We start from the raw sequence: 15,425 nt of genomic DNA, 5'->3' as shown, positions 1-15,425 counted from the left end.
TTTTCTACATTAGACTATGTATGATTAATATGAATTTATCAAACAAGTTAAACATAACTTATGTGGAGTTTTGAGGAAGTAAAAATAGGTAAGGATCTCAATCTGTGATAATCATACCTCTGAGTGAGATGACTAACAGGCTAAAAAACATTACACAACTGAAAGATATATACTGTAAATGCTATAAATCTACTGTTATGTTTAATAATATCTATGTGGCCCTCAAATGACTCTGCTGACATCAAGAAAATCATGTGAAAAATACTTAGTCTCTACTAAAGATGGTCTTACTAGCTTGTTCACTGGAAAATAAAAGTACATTTAAACATTGATTTTGCATATTCCGCAAAGTAACTATAACTACTAAATGTTTGAGTCAAATACCATAAAAGTTAGATGTATTAACAAAAAAAATTTCTACTAATTCCACCCATGTTATATTTGGGAGGAAAAATATTTTTTTTTTCTAACCTGAAGGTACGTTTCATTTTAATATGATAATGAGTTTTCTGAACAAGAGTAACTCACATATTCTTTAAGAAAAAGGACCAGCTTACAAATTAAAAAAAATAATTTAACTTTGTTTGCAGCCATCATTAACTGCATATCATCCTGGGAAATGGTTTGGCCCTTTCAATGCCTCTTTCCCACACCATTAATAGAGAGGCACAGTAAATGCCAAACGGATCACAGTTTATGTTCATTTCTTGGACTTCTAAATTCCATACACTTCATTTTCAAAGGTTGTAGGGTTCAAGCAATTTTTAAAAACTCAATAAAATGTTTATATCAACAAATAAAATCAGATAGAAGAATAATTCTCTTCTATTACTAATTCATTCGGAAAGTGGGTTCTACATCGCTCCCTAATAATTATCTAGGTACCAATGGAACTGCCCTTCCAGAGATACAAAGGCACTAATACAAAGATATGGGCACTAATTATTAGGACAAAAGTAAATTCATAAAAATCTGTTCATAATCACCTTGTGTAATACTGTTTAGAATCAGATAACTTAGGAATTTGGTATGCCACCTAAGATATATCCAGTGACATTTGTTTGTTTATAAATCATTTCCTTAAAAAAAGAGGAATTAAGGTTAATATAAAATCATGTAAAATAAATTTACTGCACAGAAAAAATGACATTATCATCAGATCTTTCAAAAATTAGTAATCTGCCTTCTGATCTCCATAATACTCCCTAATCCAAACAGACATTTGGTTCATTAAGAGTTACCTTTTTTCTTAAGTAAGAGTTGGAGGTTTTCAGGAGCTTCTCTACCTCTCCTGCAAGATCTCTGCACATCTCTGAGGAGCCCATGCAGCCGAGGGTACAAAGTGCTAACCCCTGGACGAATTGCGTGCTATGATTAAGATCACTGCAAAAGAAAAGAAGAAGGTAGGAACAAGCATGTTCTGCCTGGTGCTCCCCAAGAAGCAGCTTCACAATTTCAAACTAGTGCAGAATAACTCAAGATTTCTCCAATCAACAAAAACAATTAATAAAATTATTTATTGCAGAAAATGTTTATCCCAACTTTATTACATATTATCAATACAGTAAACAGACTGACCAGGCTTACAAGCCAATGTTTTCAGGTACCAAAGCAGTAGAAGTTGAAAAACATATTATCTACTGGATGTCAAAGACACACACTTTAGAAAACTCAGCAAACGCCGGGCGCGGTGGCTCACGCCTGTAATCCCAGCACTTTGGGAGGCCGAGGCAGGTGGATCACAAGGTCAGGAGATCGAGACCATGGTGAAACCCCGTCTCTACTAAAAATAGAAAAAATTAGCCGGGCGCGGTGGCAGGCACCTGTAGTCCCAGCTACTCAGGAGGCTGAGGCAGGAGAATGGCGTGAACCCGGGAGGCGGAGCTTGCAGTGAGCCGAGATTGCGCCACTGCACTCCAGCCTGGGCGACAGACCGAGACTCTGTCTCAAAAAAAAAAGAAAACTCAGCAAACTTGGTGGGTGGTGGGGGGGAGCTCACACCTATAATCCTAGCACTTTGGGAGGCCAAGGCAGGCGGATAACCTGAAGTCAAGAGTTCGAGACCAGCCTGGCCAACATGGTGAAACCTCATCTCCACTAAAACTGTAAAAATTGGCTAAGCGTGGTGGCGGGCACCTATAATCCCAACTACTCGGGAGGCTGAGTAGCTACCCAGGTTCAAGAGATTCTTCTGCCTCAGCCTCCCGAGTAGCTGGGACTACAGGAGCGTGCCACTATGTCCAGTTAGTTTTGTATTTTGTATTTTTAGTAGAGACAGGGTTTCACCACATTGGCCAGGCTGGTCTTGAACTCCTGACCTCGTGATCTGCCCGTCTCGGCCTCCCAAAGTGCTAGGATTACAGGCATGAGCCACCGCACCCAGCCTCCTACACAAATTTTAACCTTTTGCTTAATCTCTTTACGTATAAACTACTGAACTAAGAGCAATTCAAATATACTCTGGAAAGTAAATATAAACTCAGTAAATAGAAGTTCTTGATATTATATTACAAAAAAGACTTAAAAGACCAAGTAGGTGAGGCGCAGTGGCCCAAGCCTGTAATCCTAGTACTTTGGGAAGCCGAGGCGGGTGGATAATCTGAGGTGAGGAGTTCAAGACCAGCCTGGCCAACATGGCAAAACCCCGTCTCTACTAAAAATACAAAAATTAGCCAAGCGTGGTGGCAGGCACCTATAATCCCAGCTACTCAGGAGGCTGAGGCAGGAGAATCACTTCCCAGGTCGGGGCGGGGAGCGGGAGAGGGTGGTGGCAGCAGAGGAGGATGCAGTGAGCCAAGATCACACCACTTCACTCCAGCCTGGGTAAGCCACTTCACTCCAGCCTGGGCAAAAGAGCTAGACTCCATCTCAAAGAAAATACAAAAAAGAACAAAGTATTTAATAGTTGTTAGAAGAAAGAAAAGTAAGACTTACTTCTTGATACAGTTGGTCATGAGAAGATGGACATCTTGTCTTTCATCTAACAGCAGCATTGCCCCTAAATAGCCAATGCGTTTGTCTGTAAATTTTTGAGAGGCAATAAGCTTGAGGCACTCCAACTGCAAAAAAGGAAAAAAAAAAAAAAGAAAGAAATTAAAAACTTGTTACCATAATCCAGAAAAGCAATGTTTTTAACCCAGAGTCCCCAGTTGGCTAAAGTACAAACGTGTTTCATCAAACTACCTAACTCTTTTCTTTTTTTTGAGATGGAGTTTCACTCTGGTTGCCCAGGCTGGAGTGCAATGGCACGATCTCAGCTCACTGCAACCTCAGCCTCCCAGGTTCAAGCCATTCTCCTGCCTCAGCCTCCCGAGTAGCTGGGATTACAGGAATTAGCCACCACACCTGGCTAATTTTTCTATGTTTAGCAGAGACAGGGTTTCACCATGTTGGTCAGGCTGGTCTCGAACACCTGAGCTCTGCTGATCCACCTGCCTCGGCCTCCCAAAGTGCCGGGATTACAGCCGTGAGCCACCATGCCTGCGCCTGGCTTTTTCTTTTTCTTTTTTTTTTTTTTTTGAGACAGGGTTTTGCTCTTGTAGCCCAGGCTAGAGTACAATGGTGCGATCCCAGTTCACTGCAACCTCCACCTCCTGGGTTCAAGCGATTCTCCTGCCTCAGCCTCCCAAGTAGCTGGGACTACACGCCTTCACCACCACACCCAGGTAATTTTTCTTTTTGTATTTTTAGAACAGACAGGGTTTCAACATGTTGGCCAGGCTGGTCACGAACTGCTGACCACAGATGATCCGCCCGCCTCAGCCTCCCAAAGTGCTGGGATTACAGGCATGAGCCACCATGCCTGGCCAAACTACCTACATCTTTTTAGAAGGCAAAGATTTAAGACCTTTGCATATCTTAATAGAAATCAAGTTCAAAAACAGATCATTTTAGCAAAGCCCCATGATACTTGCCATTCAAATAATCTCTCAGTTTTACATTAGTTTTGCAGATTCACACAAACATAAACTAGAAGTATTATAATAAGAGATTAACAAATCAAATTCTTAATCTCCAAGTTACATTAAATGAGCACCTAGCGTGTGTTTAAGGTATGGTTCCATTTTGGGAATTAAAAAACTTAATAACTGGAAATACACCAACCCATTCTAACCATAAGGAATGTATAATTAATTTTAAAAAAGAGAGGCAATAACTAAGTTTAATATAATGTGGAAAGTATGTGAATCAAGTACATTTAGAGCTTGATCCAAGTACTATGGGAGAGGGCAAGGGTTTAGGAATCTAATCCAGAAAAAACAAAAAACAGGAAAACTCAGTAGTGGAATTAAGCTAAAATGATTTACATGATTTCTTCTTTACATCATTGATAGAAATAGCTTCCTACGGCTTAAGAGTTCTTGTAAATTAGTTTGTCCCTCTACCTGGCCTTTCTTGAAACACCTTCAAAATCACTGACATACTTTATCACTCCATCTTGACAAACATGGAAAAGGCCAAAACATTACCTCTAAAGCAGTATTCAAAGGGCGAACACAAGACAGACTAACAAAGAAGAGTTTTAAAAACCATGATCCCCTTTAGAATCATACATCCCAAGGAAAGGGGCTCAAATGGAGACCTGTGTAACAGGAAGTTAAAATCATGTGAGACTACTTTCCATTACGAATTTATCTACTAAATTCGAAAGTGAAATTGAGGAAAGTGAAACAGTTCCACAGAGTTGTTTCAAGCTATTTAAAAATTGCTTTCTCAATGTACCTGCACTAAAAACATCTAAAGTTAGCTGAATACGATCACAAGCATTTCAAAGAAGTCTCCAAGGAAAATAACCAGGATCAAAAAGGAAAACATAAATGCCTTGTGAAATTGAAAAGATTATGTAAGTAACAAACTTTCCCTTTCTTCTTCATATTCAATTAAAATTTAAAAAGCAATTTCTGAAACAGAAGTTGATGAAAGTCATCTTTACAATGTAAACAGAAAATTTACTAAGATGAATGAGAAAATCAGAAGCTAAAATATTATCAAACAAATCTTACTCTTTTTCAAACTGGTTTTTCAAGCTTCTCATTTCATAATTCTGTAAATATTTTAGTAGTGAAAGCAAATGTTCCAAGAATCAGATATCAGAGTTTTCATCATACTCATTCAATCCTACTTCTGACAAACTCCAAGCATTGCACAAATGAATTATCCAAAAACATTTTATTAGGAATAGGACATACTCTTAGGCATTAATACTACTTTGTGGTTTTAGGGTCAAGTGTTTTTTGTTTGTTTTTTAAGGATGACCATTTCTTTATTAAACTATACAAAAAAGGCAGCTGGTAGCAGTGGCTCATGCCTGTAATGCCAGCACTTTGGGAGGCCGAGGCGGGTGGATCACCTGAGATTAGGAGTTCGAGACCAGCCTGGCCAACATGGTGAAACCCCGTTTCTACTAAAAATACAAAAATCAGCCAGGTGTGGTGGTGGGTGCCTGTAATCCCAGCTACTTGGGAGGCTGAGGCAGGAGAATCATTTGAAATTGGAAGGCAGAGGTTGAAGTGAGCTGAGATCGTGCCACTGTACTCCAGTCTAGGCAAAAGAGCCAAACTCTGTTTATAATTTTAAAAAAAACTATACAAGAAAGGGAGGGGAGGGGGGCAGCTGTGGGGTTTGGTCCCACCCCCAGACTGGCGCTGTCTGAAAGGAGGGAATCTGAGGGAGATCCCAGGCAGCTGATAGGGATGGGGCAGGACATGAGGCTAGGGATGCAGAGGTTAGGCAGGAGGGAGGCAAGAAGAAAACAAAGAGACAGGAGCAACTGGGGCCAGCTGGGGAGCTCAGATGGAGCAGGTGAGGAGGTGGAACAATGGCAGAGTGAGGATGGAGGGGTCAGTGTCTGGAGAGGTGGAAATGAGAAAGCTGGGTAGAAAGAAGAGGGTGGGGGCTCTGGTGCAGGGCCCAGAGCAGGGAGCCAGGTGAAGAGTGGCTGGACTTGTCTGCTCCCACCCAACCTCCAGGCCCAGAGAGGCCTCCCATCCCCAGCCTGTTGTGGCAGGGGCTCATGCCAATGCCCCATTCTGTCTTCTGCTGCTATGGATCCGGTTCATCCTCTTCTTCAGCAGCTCTCTTAAGCTCGGGCCCTTCATCATCATCATCTTCCTCTTTGGGCCCGTTCTCCTCCTCCTCCACCACTTCCTTCTTTCACTCTTTCTGGCTTGCCTTCTCCTCCACCTTCTCCTTCATGTCCTTGGTGCCCAATTCAGCCACTGCCTCCACACTTTTCTCCAACATGGTGTTGGGACTGGGGTTGGCAGGGAGCTAGGGTCCCAGGACCAAGACAGACGGGCCCTGGACAGTGGAGGGTGACTGAGGCTGGAACCTGGCATTGTGGCAGCAGCAGCAGTGGCTGCTCAGTCGGGTCAAGTTTTAAGATAGACACACTAAGTCATCAGTGACTGATGAATACAAGCTGTTGTTTTTTGTGACATGTGTTTAAGACATACCTAAACTTTGCACCCTCTCTCTGTGTGCAGCAGGCATAGAGAAGAGGGGGAAACACAAAACAACCAACAAAAAAAACAAGCAAAAAAACAAAAAAAAACCCTTACCTAAAACCTAAACAGCAAAAAGAAAAACTAAAAGTTAAAGGGGCAAGCATTATTTCAATATTCCCCCATTTATACAGGGACTCTGCTTCAAAAACAAGCATTTGCTTTTTGAAGGTGACAAATCTAAGGGAAAACGTAAGGTTATATGACTGGAAATAGCATCTGATATATACACTCCAGTGATGGATTAACTCTGATCACACTTTATACTTAAGTGGCCAGCAACAGTGCTGAGAATATACCATGTTTAATCTTTAAGAATGTTATCAAGGCCGGGCACAGTGGCTCACACCTGTAATCCTAGCACTTTGGGAGGCCAAGGCAGGTGGATTGCCTGAGCTCAGGAGTTCTAGACCAGCCTGGGCAACACGGTGAAACCTTGTCTCTACTAAAATACAAAAAATTAGCCAGGCGTGGCGGTGTGCGCCTGTAATTCCAGCTACCTGGGAGGCTGAGGAAGGAGAATCACTTGAAACCGGGAGGCAGAGGTTGCAGTGAGCTGAGATCGTACCACTGCCCTCCAGCCAGGGCGACAAAGCGAGACTCCGTCTCAAAAAAAATGTTATCAGTTTTCAAATGTTGAAAAAGAAAGATAAAGGTTAGGGGAAAAAAGTACAATGGGGGAGATGCACGCAAAAGGAGGGCATCCATTTTTCCACAGCAATCTCCAAATCTCCAAATCTCCAAAAGCAAAACTCCACACTGTTGCATGAGTTAAAGAACAGAAGGAAAAGCTGGGCACGGTGGCTCACGCCTGTAATCCCAGCACTTTGGAAGGCCGAGACGGGCGGATCACAAGGTCAGGAGATCGAGACCACGGTGAAACCCCGTCCCTACTAAAAAAAAATACAAAAAATTAGCCGGGCGCGGTAGTGGGCTCCTGTAGTCCCAGCTACTCAGGAGGCTGAGGCAGGAGAATGGCGTGAACCCGGGAGGCGAAGCTCGCAGTGAGCCGAGATCGCGCCACTGCACTCCAGCTTGGGGGACACAGCGAGACTCCATCTCAAAAAAAAAAAAAAAGAACAGAAAGAAAAAAGTAATCAATTACATGCATCTGCCCCTTAGGTAACAATCTCAAATATTTCAGTGGAGTACTACTACTCCACTTAAAGCTACTTGAAAAACCCACCTGAAACATATCTAACCACAACTGTAGCAGACACTTTAAGACCAGAGTAAACAGTCCAGCTTTTATATCCACACTCCACACAATTAACGGAAAACTTTTACTTCACAGCAGAAGCATTCTAGTCAGAGATTAGCAACAAGCCTAAGAGATTGAAGTTTGCAGCTCCCTTTGTAACAAATACAGTGCCTGAAGAAGTGGTTCCCAAACTTAACTGGTCAGAACAGGTAGGAGAGTTTTGAAAACTATGGGTCACCGCCCCTGCCCCACCCCTGCCGATATTATGATGGAGTAAATTTGACGTAGACATCAACAATTTAATTTTTACAAAATTTTTCTAGATGACTCTCTTTTTTGGGGGGTAGGAGGGACAGTCTCACTCTGTCACCCAGGCTGGAGTGCAGTGGTGCTATCTCAGCTCAATGCAACCTCCTCTGACTCTCGCGTTCAAGCAGTTCTCGTGCCTCAACCTCCCAGGTAGCTGGGACTACAGATGCGTGCCACCAACCCCAGCTAATTTTTGTGTTTTTATTATTGATGGGGTTTTGCCATGTTAACCAGGCTGGTCTCAAACTCCTGGCTTCAAGTGATCCGCCCACCCACAGTGCTAGGGTTATAGGCATGAGCCACCATACCCAATCTATTTCTTTTTAATATTCAGAAATAACTGCCTGGTTTACACACACACATCTAAAATCACCATTTTTGAAAAGCAAGCTTGTTATAACTGCACTACCACTAGGTAGGCCTGGCAACATAAAATCTATATAGAGTCTGTGTTTTCATTCTTCTGACAAAAAAACAAAAAAACAAAAACCTGACATTCCTAGTGAATCCAATTTTTTCTTTTGAGAAAATGATGAAATATTCCACTCAAAATACATAAAACTCACTTAACAGTCACTGACCCACCAAGCGGCTTTATCAAATCTTAACATTTCACCCTATTTATTTTAAAGTTTTTAACATTACAGATTCAACTGAAGCCCTCTGTGTACTGGGCCTCAATCTCATTTCTCAATCCCAGAAGTAATCAAAACCCCAAACTGCTGCTCATGACTGCCATGCCATATATTCTTACTGCACATGGAGAGACAGGTGGTTTTAAATGTTTTAAACTTTAAATAAATATCAAACTGTATTCCTGCTCTTTTCGCTCAACAGCTTTGAGTATTACTCACATCAAGACAAGATGTTCCAATTCAGTTAAAACTCATTGCTACATAGTATCCCACTTTTGAACATAAACTTACCTATTATCTGAGGACAAAGAGATTGTTTGCAATGTTTTACTATTAGAAACACTGCTGAAATGAATACTCTTATACATACATGTCTTTGTATACTGGACAATTTATCTACCTGGGGGGTAGTACCCCAGCATAGTACCAGCTTAAGTACTTTTTCTATACCGGACAGTTTATCTGGGTTATATACCTAAGGAGGATTGATCAAATTCAGATTTTTCAGGTTTTGCTTTGTTCTGTTGTGATCTCATTTTGCAAATATGCACCACTTAGAGCCAGTGGTATGAACTTTCATCAGGAGGCATATAATTATTTCTGGTAGTTGTCTCTCTTTTGTGACTTTAGCAGCACTGATGATCATCATGAGTTACAAAATCATTATATTCGAATTCTTTCCTTAATTTATTAGTTGGACTATAGCTCTAAGAAGAAACTTCTCTATATAGAAGAAAGGCCATACTATTGCTAAGGAAAGGTAATATAAATGTTTATTTCAATCAATTACAATTATTATCCTTTTTTTATTGACAGAGTCTCACTGCCAACCAGGGACAGAGTGCAGTGGTGCGATCTCGCCTCACTACAACCTCCGCCTCCCAGGTACAAGCAATTCTCAAGTCTCAGCCTCTAGAATACCTGGGATTACAGGTATCTGCCACCATGCCTGACTAATTTTTGTATTTTTAGTAGAGATGGGGTTTCACCATGTTGGTCAGGCTGGTCTCGAACTCCTGAGCTCAAGCAATCTGCCTGCCTCAGCCTCATAAAAGACTGAGATTACAGGTGTTAGTCACCGCACCCCGCCTACCATCATTATTCTTTTTTTTTTGAGATGGAGTCTCACTCTGTTGCCCAGGCTGGAGTGCAGTGGCACAGTCTCAGCTCACTGCAACCTCCTCCACCTCCCAGGTTCAAGCGATTCTCCTGCCTCAGCCTCCTGAGTAGCTGGGATTAACAGGCACCTGCCACCATGCCCGGTTAATTATTATATTTTTTGTATCTTTAGTAGAGGCGGGGTTTCACCATGTTGGCCAGGATGTTATCGAACTCCTGACCTTGTGATCTGCCCGCCTCGGCCTCCCAAAGTGCTGGGATTACAGGCGTGAGCCATCATGCCCAGGCGATTATACTTCTTACTAATGTTCAAAGTATCTCTTTTGGGGGTATGACAGCCTCTTCTGGTGACTACTGAAACCTTTTGACATGATCTTTGCAGTCTTCCCTGCTTTCTGGCATAGTAACATCGTTATTTTGTACATTTTCTTACCCTGGATTTGGGATCAGCCATCTTTCAAATGGGCTGAAAATAGTATTTGGAGACCACAAGGATAGCTCATTGCTATGGGTCTGGTTATTAATTCTGAGGCTTTTCAAGGCATAGTACCAGTTTAAGCACTTTTTTTTAAGAAAAAATTCCTTAATGTGAAAAAGCGTGTCTACTAAACCCTATATGAATTAACCACATATTACTGTACAGCATTTGTTTACAGCTTTAACAAGAGTGGCTATTATCATCACTTATTTGCAATAATGTACTACCTGTACAGTGTAATAAGAAAATAAGAAAATGTATAAGGATGTCAAAGGAAAAAAACAGAACTGCCATTGTTTGCAGACAATAGTAGTACTGACTACATGGAAACAATGACGTCTACAGAGACTCTTAAAACCAAGTTCAATAATGTGGCAAAGTAGATAAATATTTTAAAAAATCAATTGTATCACTATAGATCTAAAACATAATTATGTAAATTTTTTTTTTTTTTTTTTTGAGACGGAGTCTCGCTCTGTCACCCAGGCTGGAGTACAGTGGCCAGATCTGGGCTCACTGCAAGCTCCGCCTCCCGAGTTCACACCATTCTCCTGCCTCAGCCTCCCGAGTAGCTGGGACTACAGGCGCCCACCACCTCTCCCAGCTAGTTTTTTGTATTTTTTTTCAGTAGAGACGGGGTTTCACCGTGTTAGCCAGGATGGTCTCGATCTCCTGACCTCGTGATCCGCCCGTCTCAGCCTCCCAAAGTGCTGGAATTACAGGCTTGAGTCACCAAGCCTGGCCTTAAAATTTTAAAGGATACTATTTGCAACAGGAACAAGAGCTCTTAAGAACCTACAAATATATTTCTCCAAAGACGTGTAAGACTTAAAAATCCTGTGTTTTAAGGGAAATTTTTAAAAAATTTTTTTAAAAGATGTATAAGAATTTATGGAGAACATTGCAAAATTTAGAGAATCTAAAGAAGTGCAGTCCTATGCTACACAGATGGAAGGGAAGAATATCCTACACAGGTAATTGGGTATAGCAAGCAAGGTTGGAACTGGGGAAAAACAGAATCAGGCCCAGCCTGGAAGCAGCATACTACTGACATGTGGAAACGGAGATTTCCATCTCACAAATCTTATTATTTTTCTAAGAGAAATTAGGAATCCAGATTCCTATGGAAATTCTTTTTTGTTTTTACATTCTGGCAGAAACCATTTTAAATACAAGACAAAGAAAGAACACATCTGTGGAAGAATCTGGCCCCGAGCCACCAGTTTTCTAATCCTGCAATCTACCTACTTCTTTAGATAATTCATTAGTATTTCTGGGTTGTGCTTAACCCACACACGGAAAAAGGTTACACACACTACAGGAAATCTATGACCACTTTTGTTATAAAAATGCTGAGGATACTATCTCTTACATTATTAAGAGACTCCTAGACCAAAGGTCCATATAAAGAAATCTCTTAGAATTCAGTGCTTCAAAAAACATTGCTGTCCTTTAGGAAATGGTAAAATGCATAACATTTGAGGCTTTCTATATACAAAATGTGTCTAACACTTACTATCTTACTCTTCATAACAACACTACAAAGTAGGCATTAAGACTGTCCCCATTTTACAGATGAGGAAACTGAGACACAGAAAGGTTAAAGATCGTGCTCAAAGCCAGAAGTCACATCCAGGCAGTCTGGTTCTCTGCAGTTTTGCTCTTCCATCTTGGCAATAACAACGACCTAACAGGTGACTGTCTCTTTTCTTGCCTTAGCTGTCACGCCAACAGCAACTACACAGGCCTTATGCTCTAAATGCTTCCTTTTTCCAACTCTCAATTTCTACTATTTTTTTCTCTTTAATGTAGATGCTGGGAGTTTATGCCATCTCAAATCCTTTGTACAGCAAGGAAGGGCTAAGTTTTTGTTTTTGTTTTTTTTGAGACAGAGTCTTGCTCTGTCACCTAGACTGGAGTGCAATAGTATGATCTTGGCTCACTGCAACCTCCACCTTCCAGGTTCAAGCAATTCTCCTGCCTCAGCCTCCCGAGTAGCTGGGATTACAGCCGCCCACCACCACGCCTGGCTAATTTTTGTATTTTTAGTAGAGATGGAGTTTCCCCATGTTGGCCAGGATGGTATCAAACTCCTGACTTCAGGTGATCCCCCCACCTTGGCCTCCCAAAGTGCCGGGATTACAGGCATACGTCACTGTGTCCATCCTACCCTACCCCTTAAGTTTTACTGTAAAACTTAAGACTTATAAAATATAGCTACTAGAAATTTTTAAATTTCTAATGTGGCTTATGTTTTATTTTTATCAGCATCATATTAGATACTGCAGTAAAAATTTTTAAAAAGGTAAAATTAGTTTTAATAATATTCTTTAATCAATATATCTAAAATATCATTTCAACATATGATCAACACAAAAAGTATAATTAGGCATTTTACACTTGCTTTTCCACTAAAGTTTCAAAAAAAGTATGTACTTTACACTTACAGCACATCTCAATTTGTACATTTTCATCAGAAATAGCTGAACTAAAAACAAAAAAAAAGAAATAGCTGAACTGTATTTAGAGTTCATAAAATTTACTATTTATAAAGTAGACTCACATACCCAAGTTGTTTAAAACATATTTAAAAGTCTTCCAATAATAACTAGGCTAGGGGCCGGGCGCGGTGGCTCACGCCTGTAATCCCTGCACTTTGGGAGGCCGAGGCGGGCGGATCACGAGGTCAGGAGATCGAGACCATCCTGGCTAACAAGGTGAAACTCCGTCTCTACTAAAATACAAAAAAATTAGCCGGGCGCGGTGGCGGGCGCCTGTAGTCCCAGCTACTTCGGAGGCTGAGGCAGGAGAATGGCGCGAATCCGGGAGGCGGAACTTGCAGTGAGCCGAGATCCCGCCACTGCAATCCAGCCTGGGTGACAGAGTGAAGACTCTGCCTCAAAAAAAATAAATAAATAAATAACTAGGCTAGGTGCGGTGGCTCACACCTGTAATCCCAGCACTTTGGGAGGCTGAGACGGGTAGATCACTTGAGGTCAGGAGTTCAAGACTAGCCTGGCCAACATGGTGAAACCCCGTCTCTACCAAAAATACAAAAATTAGCTAGTGTGGTGGCAGGTGCCTGTAGCACAGCTACTCAGGAGGCTGACAGGAGAATCGCTTGAACCTGGGTAGTGAAGGTTGCAATGAGCCGAGATCGTGCCACTGTACTTCAGCCTGGGCAACAAAGCAAGACCACATCTCAAAAAAAAAAAAAAAAAAAAAAAGTTTTCCAATAACTAAATCAAGTACCCAAAAAAAACCTTATTTTCCTTTAGGATTCACCTGAGCTGAAACAGCCACATTCCAAGAGGTCAATAGCTACATGCAGCTACTGGTTACCAAAATAAACACTGCATCTAACAAATAAAATGCAATTAAAGAGTGGCTGCAGGCTGGGCGTGGTGGCTCATGCCTGTAATCCCAGCACTTTGGGAGGCCAAGGCAGGTGGATCACCTGAAGTCAGGAGTTTGAGACCAGCCTGGCCAACATGGTAAAACCCCGTCTCTACTAAAAATACAAATATTAGCCAGGCATGGTGGCAGGCGCCTGTAATCCCAGCTACTCAGGAGGCTGAGGCACGAGAATAAGTTGAACCTGGGAGGCAGAGGATGCAGTGAGCCAAGATTGCACCATTGCACTCCAGCCTGGGGGACAAAAGTTAAACTCTGTCTCAAAAAAAAAAAAAAAAGTGGGCTGGGCGTGGTGACTTACGCCTGTAATCCCAGCACTTTGGGAGGCCAAGGTGGGCAGATCACAAGGTCAGGAGATCCAGACCATCCTGGCTAACACGGTGAAACCCGTCTCTACTAAAAACACAAAAAAATTAGCCGGGCATGGTGGTGGGCGCCAGTAGTCCCAGCTACCAGGGAGGCTGAGGAAGGAGAATGGCGTGAACCCGGGAGGTGGAGCTTGCAGTGAGCCGAGATCACACCACTGCAGTCCAGCCTGGGCAACACAGCAAGACTCCATCTCAAAAAAAAAAAAAACAAAAAGTGGCTGTTATTATACACTAGATGAAAACAGCACTGTGATTCATACATGCAGGTGACAAAACCTAGATATGAACCTTTCACAGGCGTATTATAAAGGTAATTCCAACGGGTGGGGTACCAAACTACTGATATGAACAAGATGGTGACTCATTTAAACAGAGGAAACAGAACAAGAAATTAAAATTATGATTCCTAGTCCCATTCAGAAAAATATTTTATGATAAAATTTTAGCAGTTTTCTTGAGCATTTACACTTTCTACCTAAGAATTAAATATTTTATCAAATAATTAAGTCCCCAAATACCCCAAAATGCCACCTAACCTTAAAAGCACATTCTATTTAAACACATTAAAGAAATGAATTTTAGAAAATATATAGAGATTTTTTTACAAAATGAAGTATCTCCCAAAATCTTATATCTACTCTGATTCCAAATTCAAGAATTTGCCCTTAGTAACGGGACTGTGGCTCACACCTATAATCACAGCACTTTGGGAGGTTGAGGCCCGAGGACCACTTGAGCCCAGGAGTTTAACACCAGCCAGGGCAATGTGGCAGAATCCTTACTCTACAATTCTTTTTTTTTTTATTTTTTTGAGAATGAGTCTTACTCTGTCGCCGGGCTGGAGTGCAGTGGCACAATCTCAGCTCACTGCAACCTCCACCTCCCGGGTTCAAGCGGTTCTCCTGCCTCAGCCACCCGAGTAACTGGGACTATAGGTGCGTACCACCATGCCCAGCTAATTTTTGTATTTTTAGTAGAGACGGGGTTTCACCATGTTGACCAGGATAGTCTCAATCTCTTGACCTCGTGATCCGCCCACCTCGGTCTCCCAAAGTGCTAGGTTTATAGGCGTGAGCCACCACGCCCAGCCCAAATTTTTTTTTTTTTTAATTAGCTGGCCAAGCATGGTAGTGCACACCTATAATCTCAGTACTTTGAGATGCCAAGACACGTGGATTGCTTATGCACAGGAGTTCAAAATCAGCCTGAGCAACACAGCAAAGACCTGTGTCTACAAAAAAATCAAAAATTAGCCTAGTGTGGTTCCCAGAAGGTCGAGGCTGCAGTGAGCTGAGTAGAAAGTAAGCCTGTGGTGTCCACTGTACACTCCAGCCTGGGCAACAGAGTGAGACTCTGTCTCAAAAAATTAGCTGGGGAGCCGGGCACAGTGGCTCACGC

The 15,425-nt window shown here is 41.9% G+C and overlaps 2 protein-coding genes and 1 long non-coding RNA gene across 7 annotated transcripts in view; all 3 read right to left on the bottom strand.

Moving 5' to 3' along the window:
- AP1G1 (adaptor related protein complex 1 subunit gamma 1) overlaps window positions 1-15,425 on the bottom strand; it is a 90,931-nt gene that overhangs the window by 44,980 nt on the left and 30,526 nt on the right. For all 5 annotated transcript variants that reach the window (XM_077984501.1, XM_077984502.1, XM_028841247.2 and 2 more), the window contains 2 exons: window positions 2,935-3,059; window positions 1,242-1,383 (listed from right to left, as the gene is read on the bottom strand). In XM_077984501.1, the coding sequence (XP_077840627.1) occupies window positions 1,242-1,383; window positions 2,935-3,059 (267 nt within the window). The remainder of the gene's footprint in view (window positions 1-1,241; window positions 1,384-2,934; window positions 3,060-15,425) is intronic.
- On the bottom strand, window positions 5,134-13,481 carry LOC144337690 (uncharacterized). Its single transcript, XR_013411118.1, has 2 exons — window positions 13,194-13,481; window positions 5,134-5,308 (listed from the first exon to the last, which is right to left on the bottom strand). It is a non-coding gene; the product is annotated as an uncharacterized LOC144337690 (long non-coding RNA).
- LOC144338327 (uncharacterized) overlaps window positions 5,842-15,425 on the bottom strand; it is a 39,858-nt gene continuing 30,274 nt past the window's right edge. The window contains 1 exon segment of the mRNA XM_077987055.1: window positions 5,842-7,294. Coding sequence (XP_077843181.1) covers window positions 5,842-6,243 — 402 coding nt within the window. The 5' untranslated portion in view covers window positions 6,244-7,294.

The sequence above is a fragment of the Macaca mulatta genome, chromosome 20 (genome assembly GCF_049350105.2).
Source record: "Macaca mulatta isolate MMU2019108-1 chromosome 20, T2T-MMU8v2.0, whole genome shotgun sequence".
Lineage (NCBI taxonomy): Eukaryota > Metazoa > Chordata > Mammalia > Primates > Cercopithecidae > Macaca > Macaca mulatta.
This window is presented reverse-complemented; position numbering and strand designations above follow the sequence as displayed.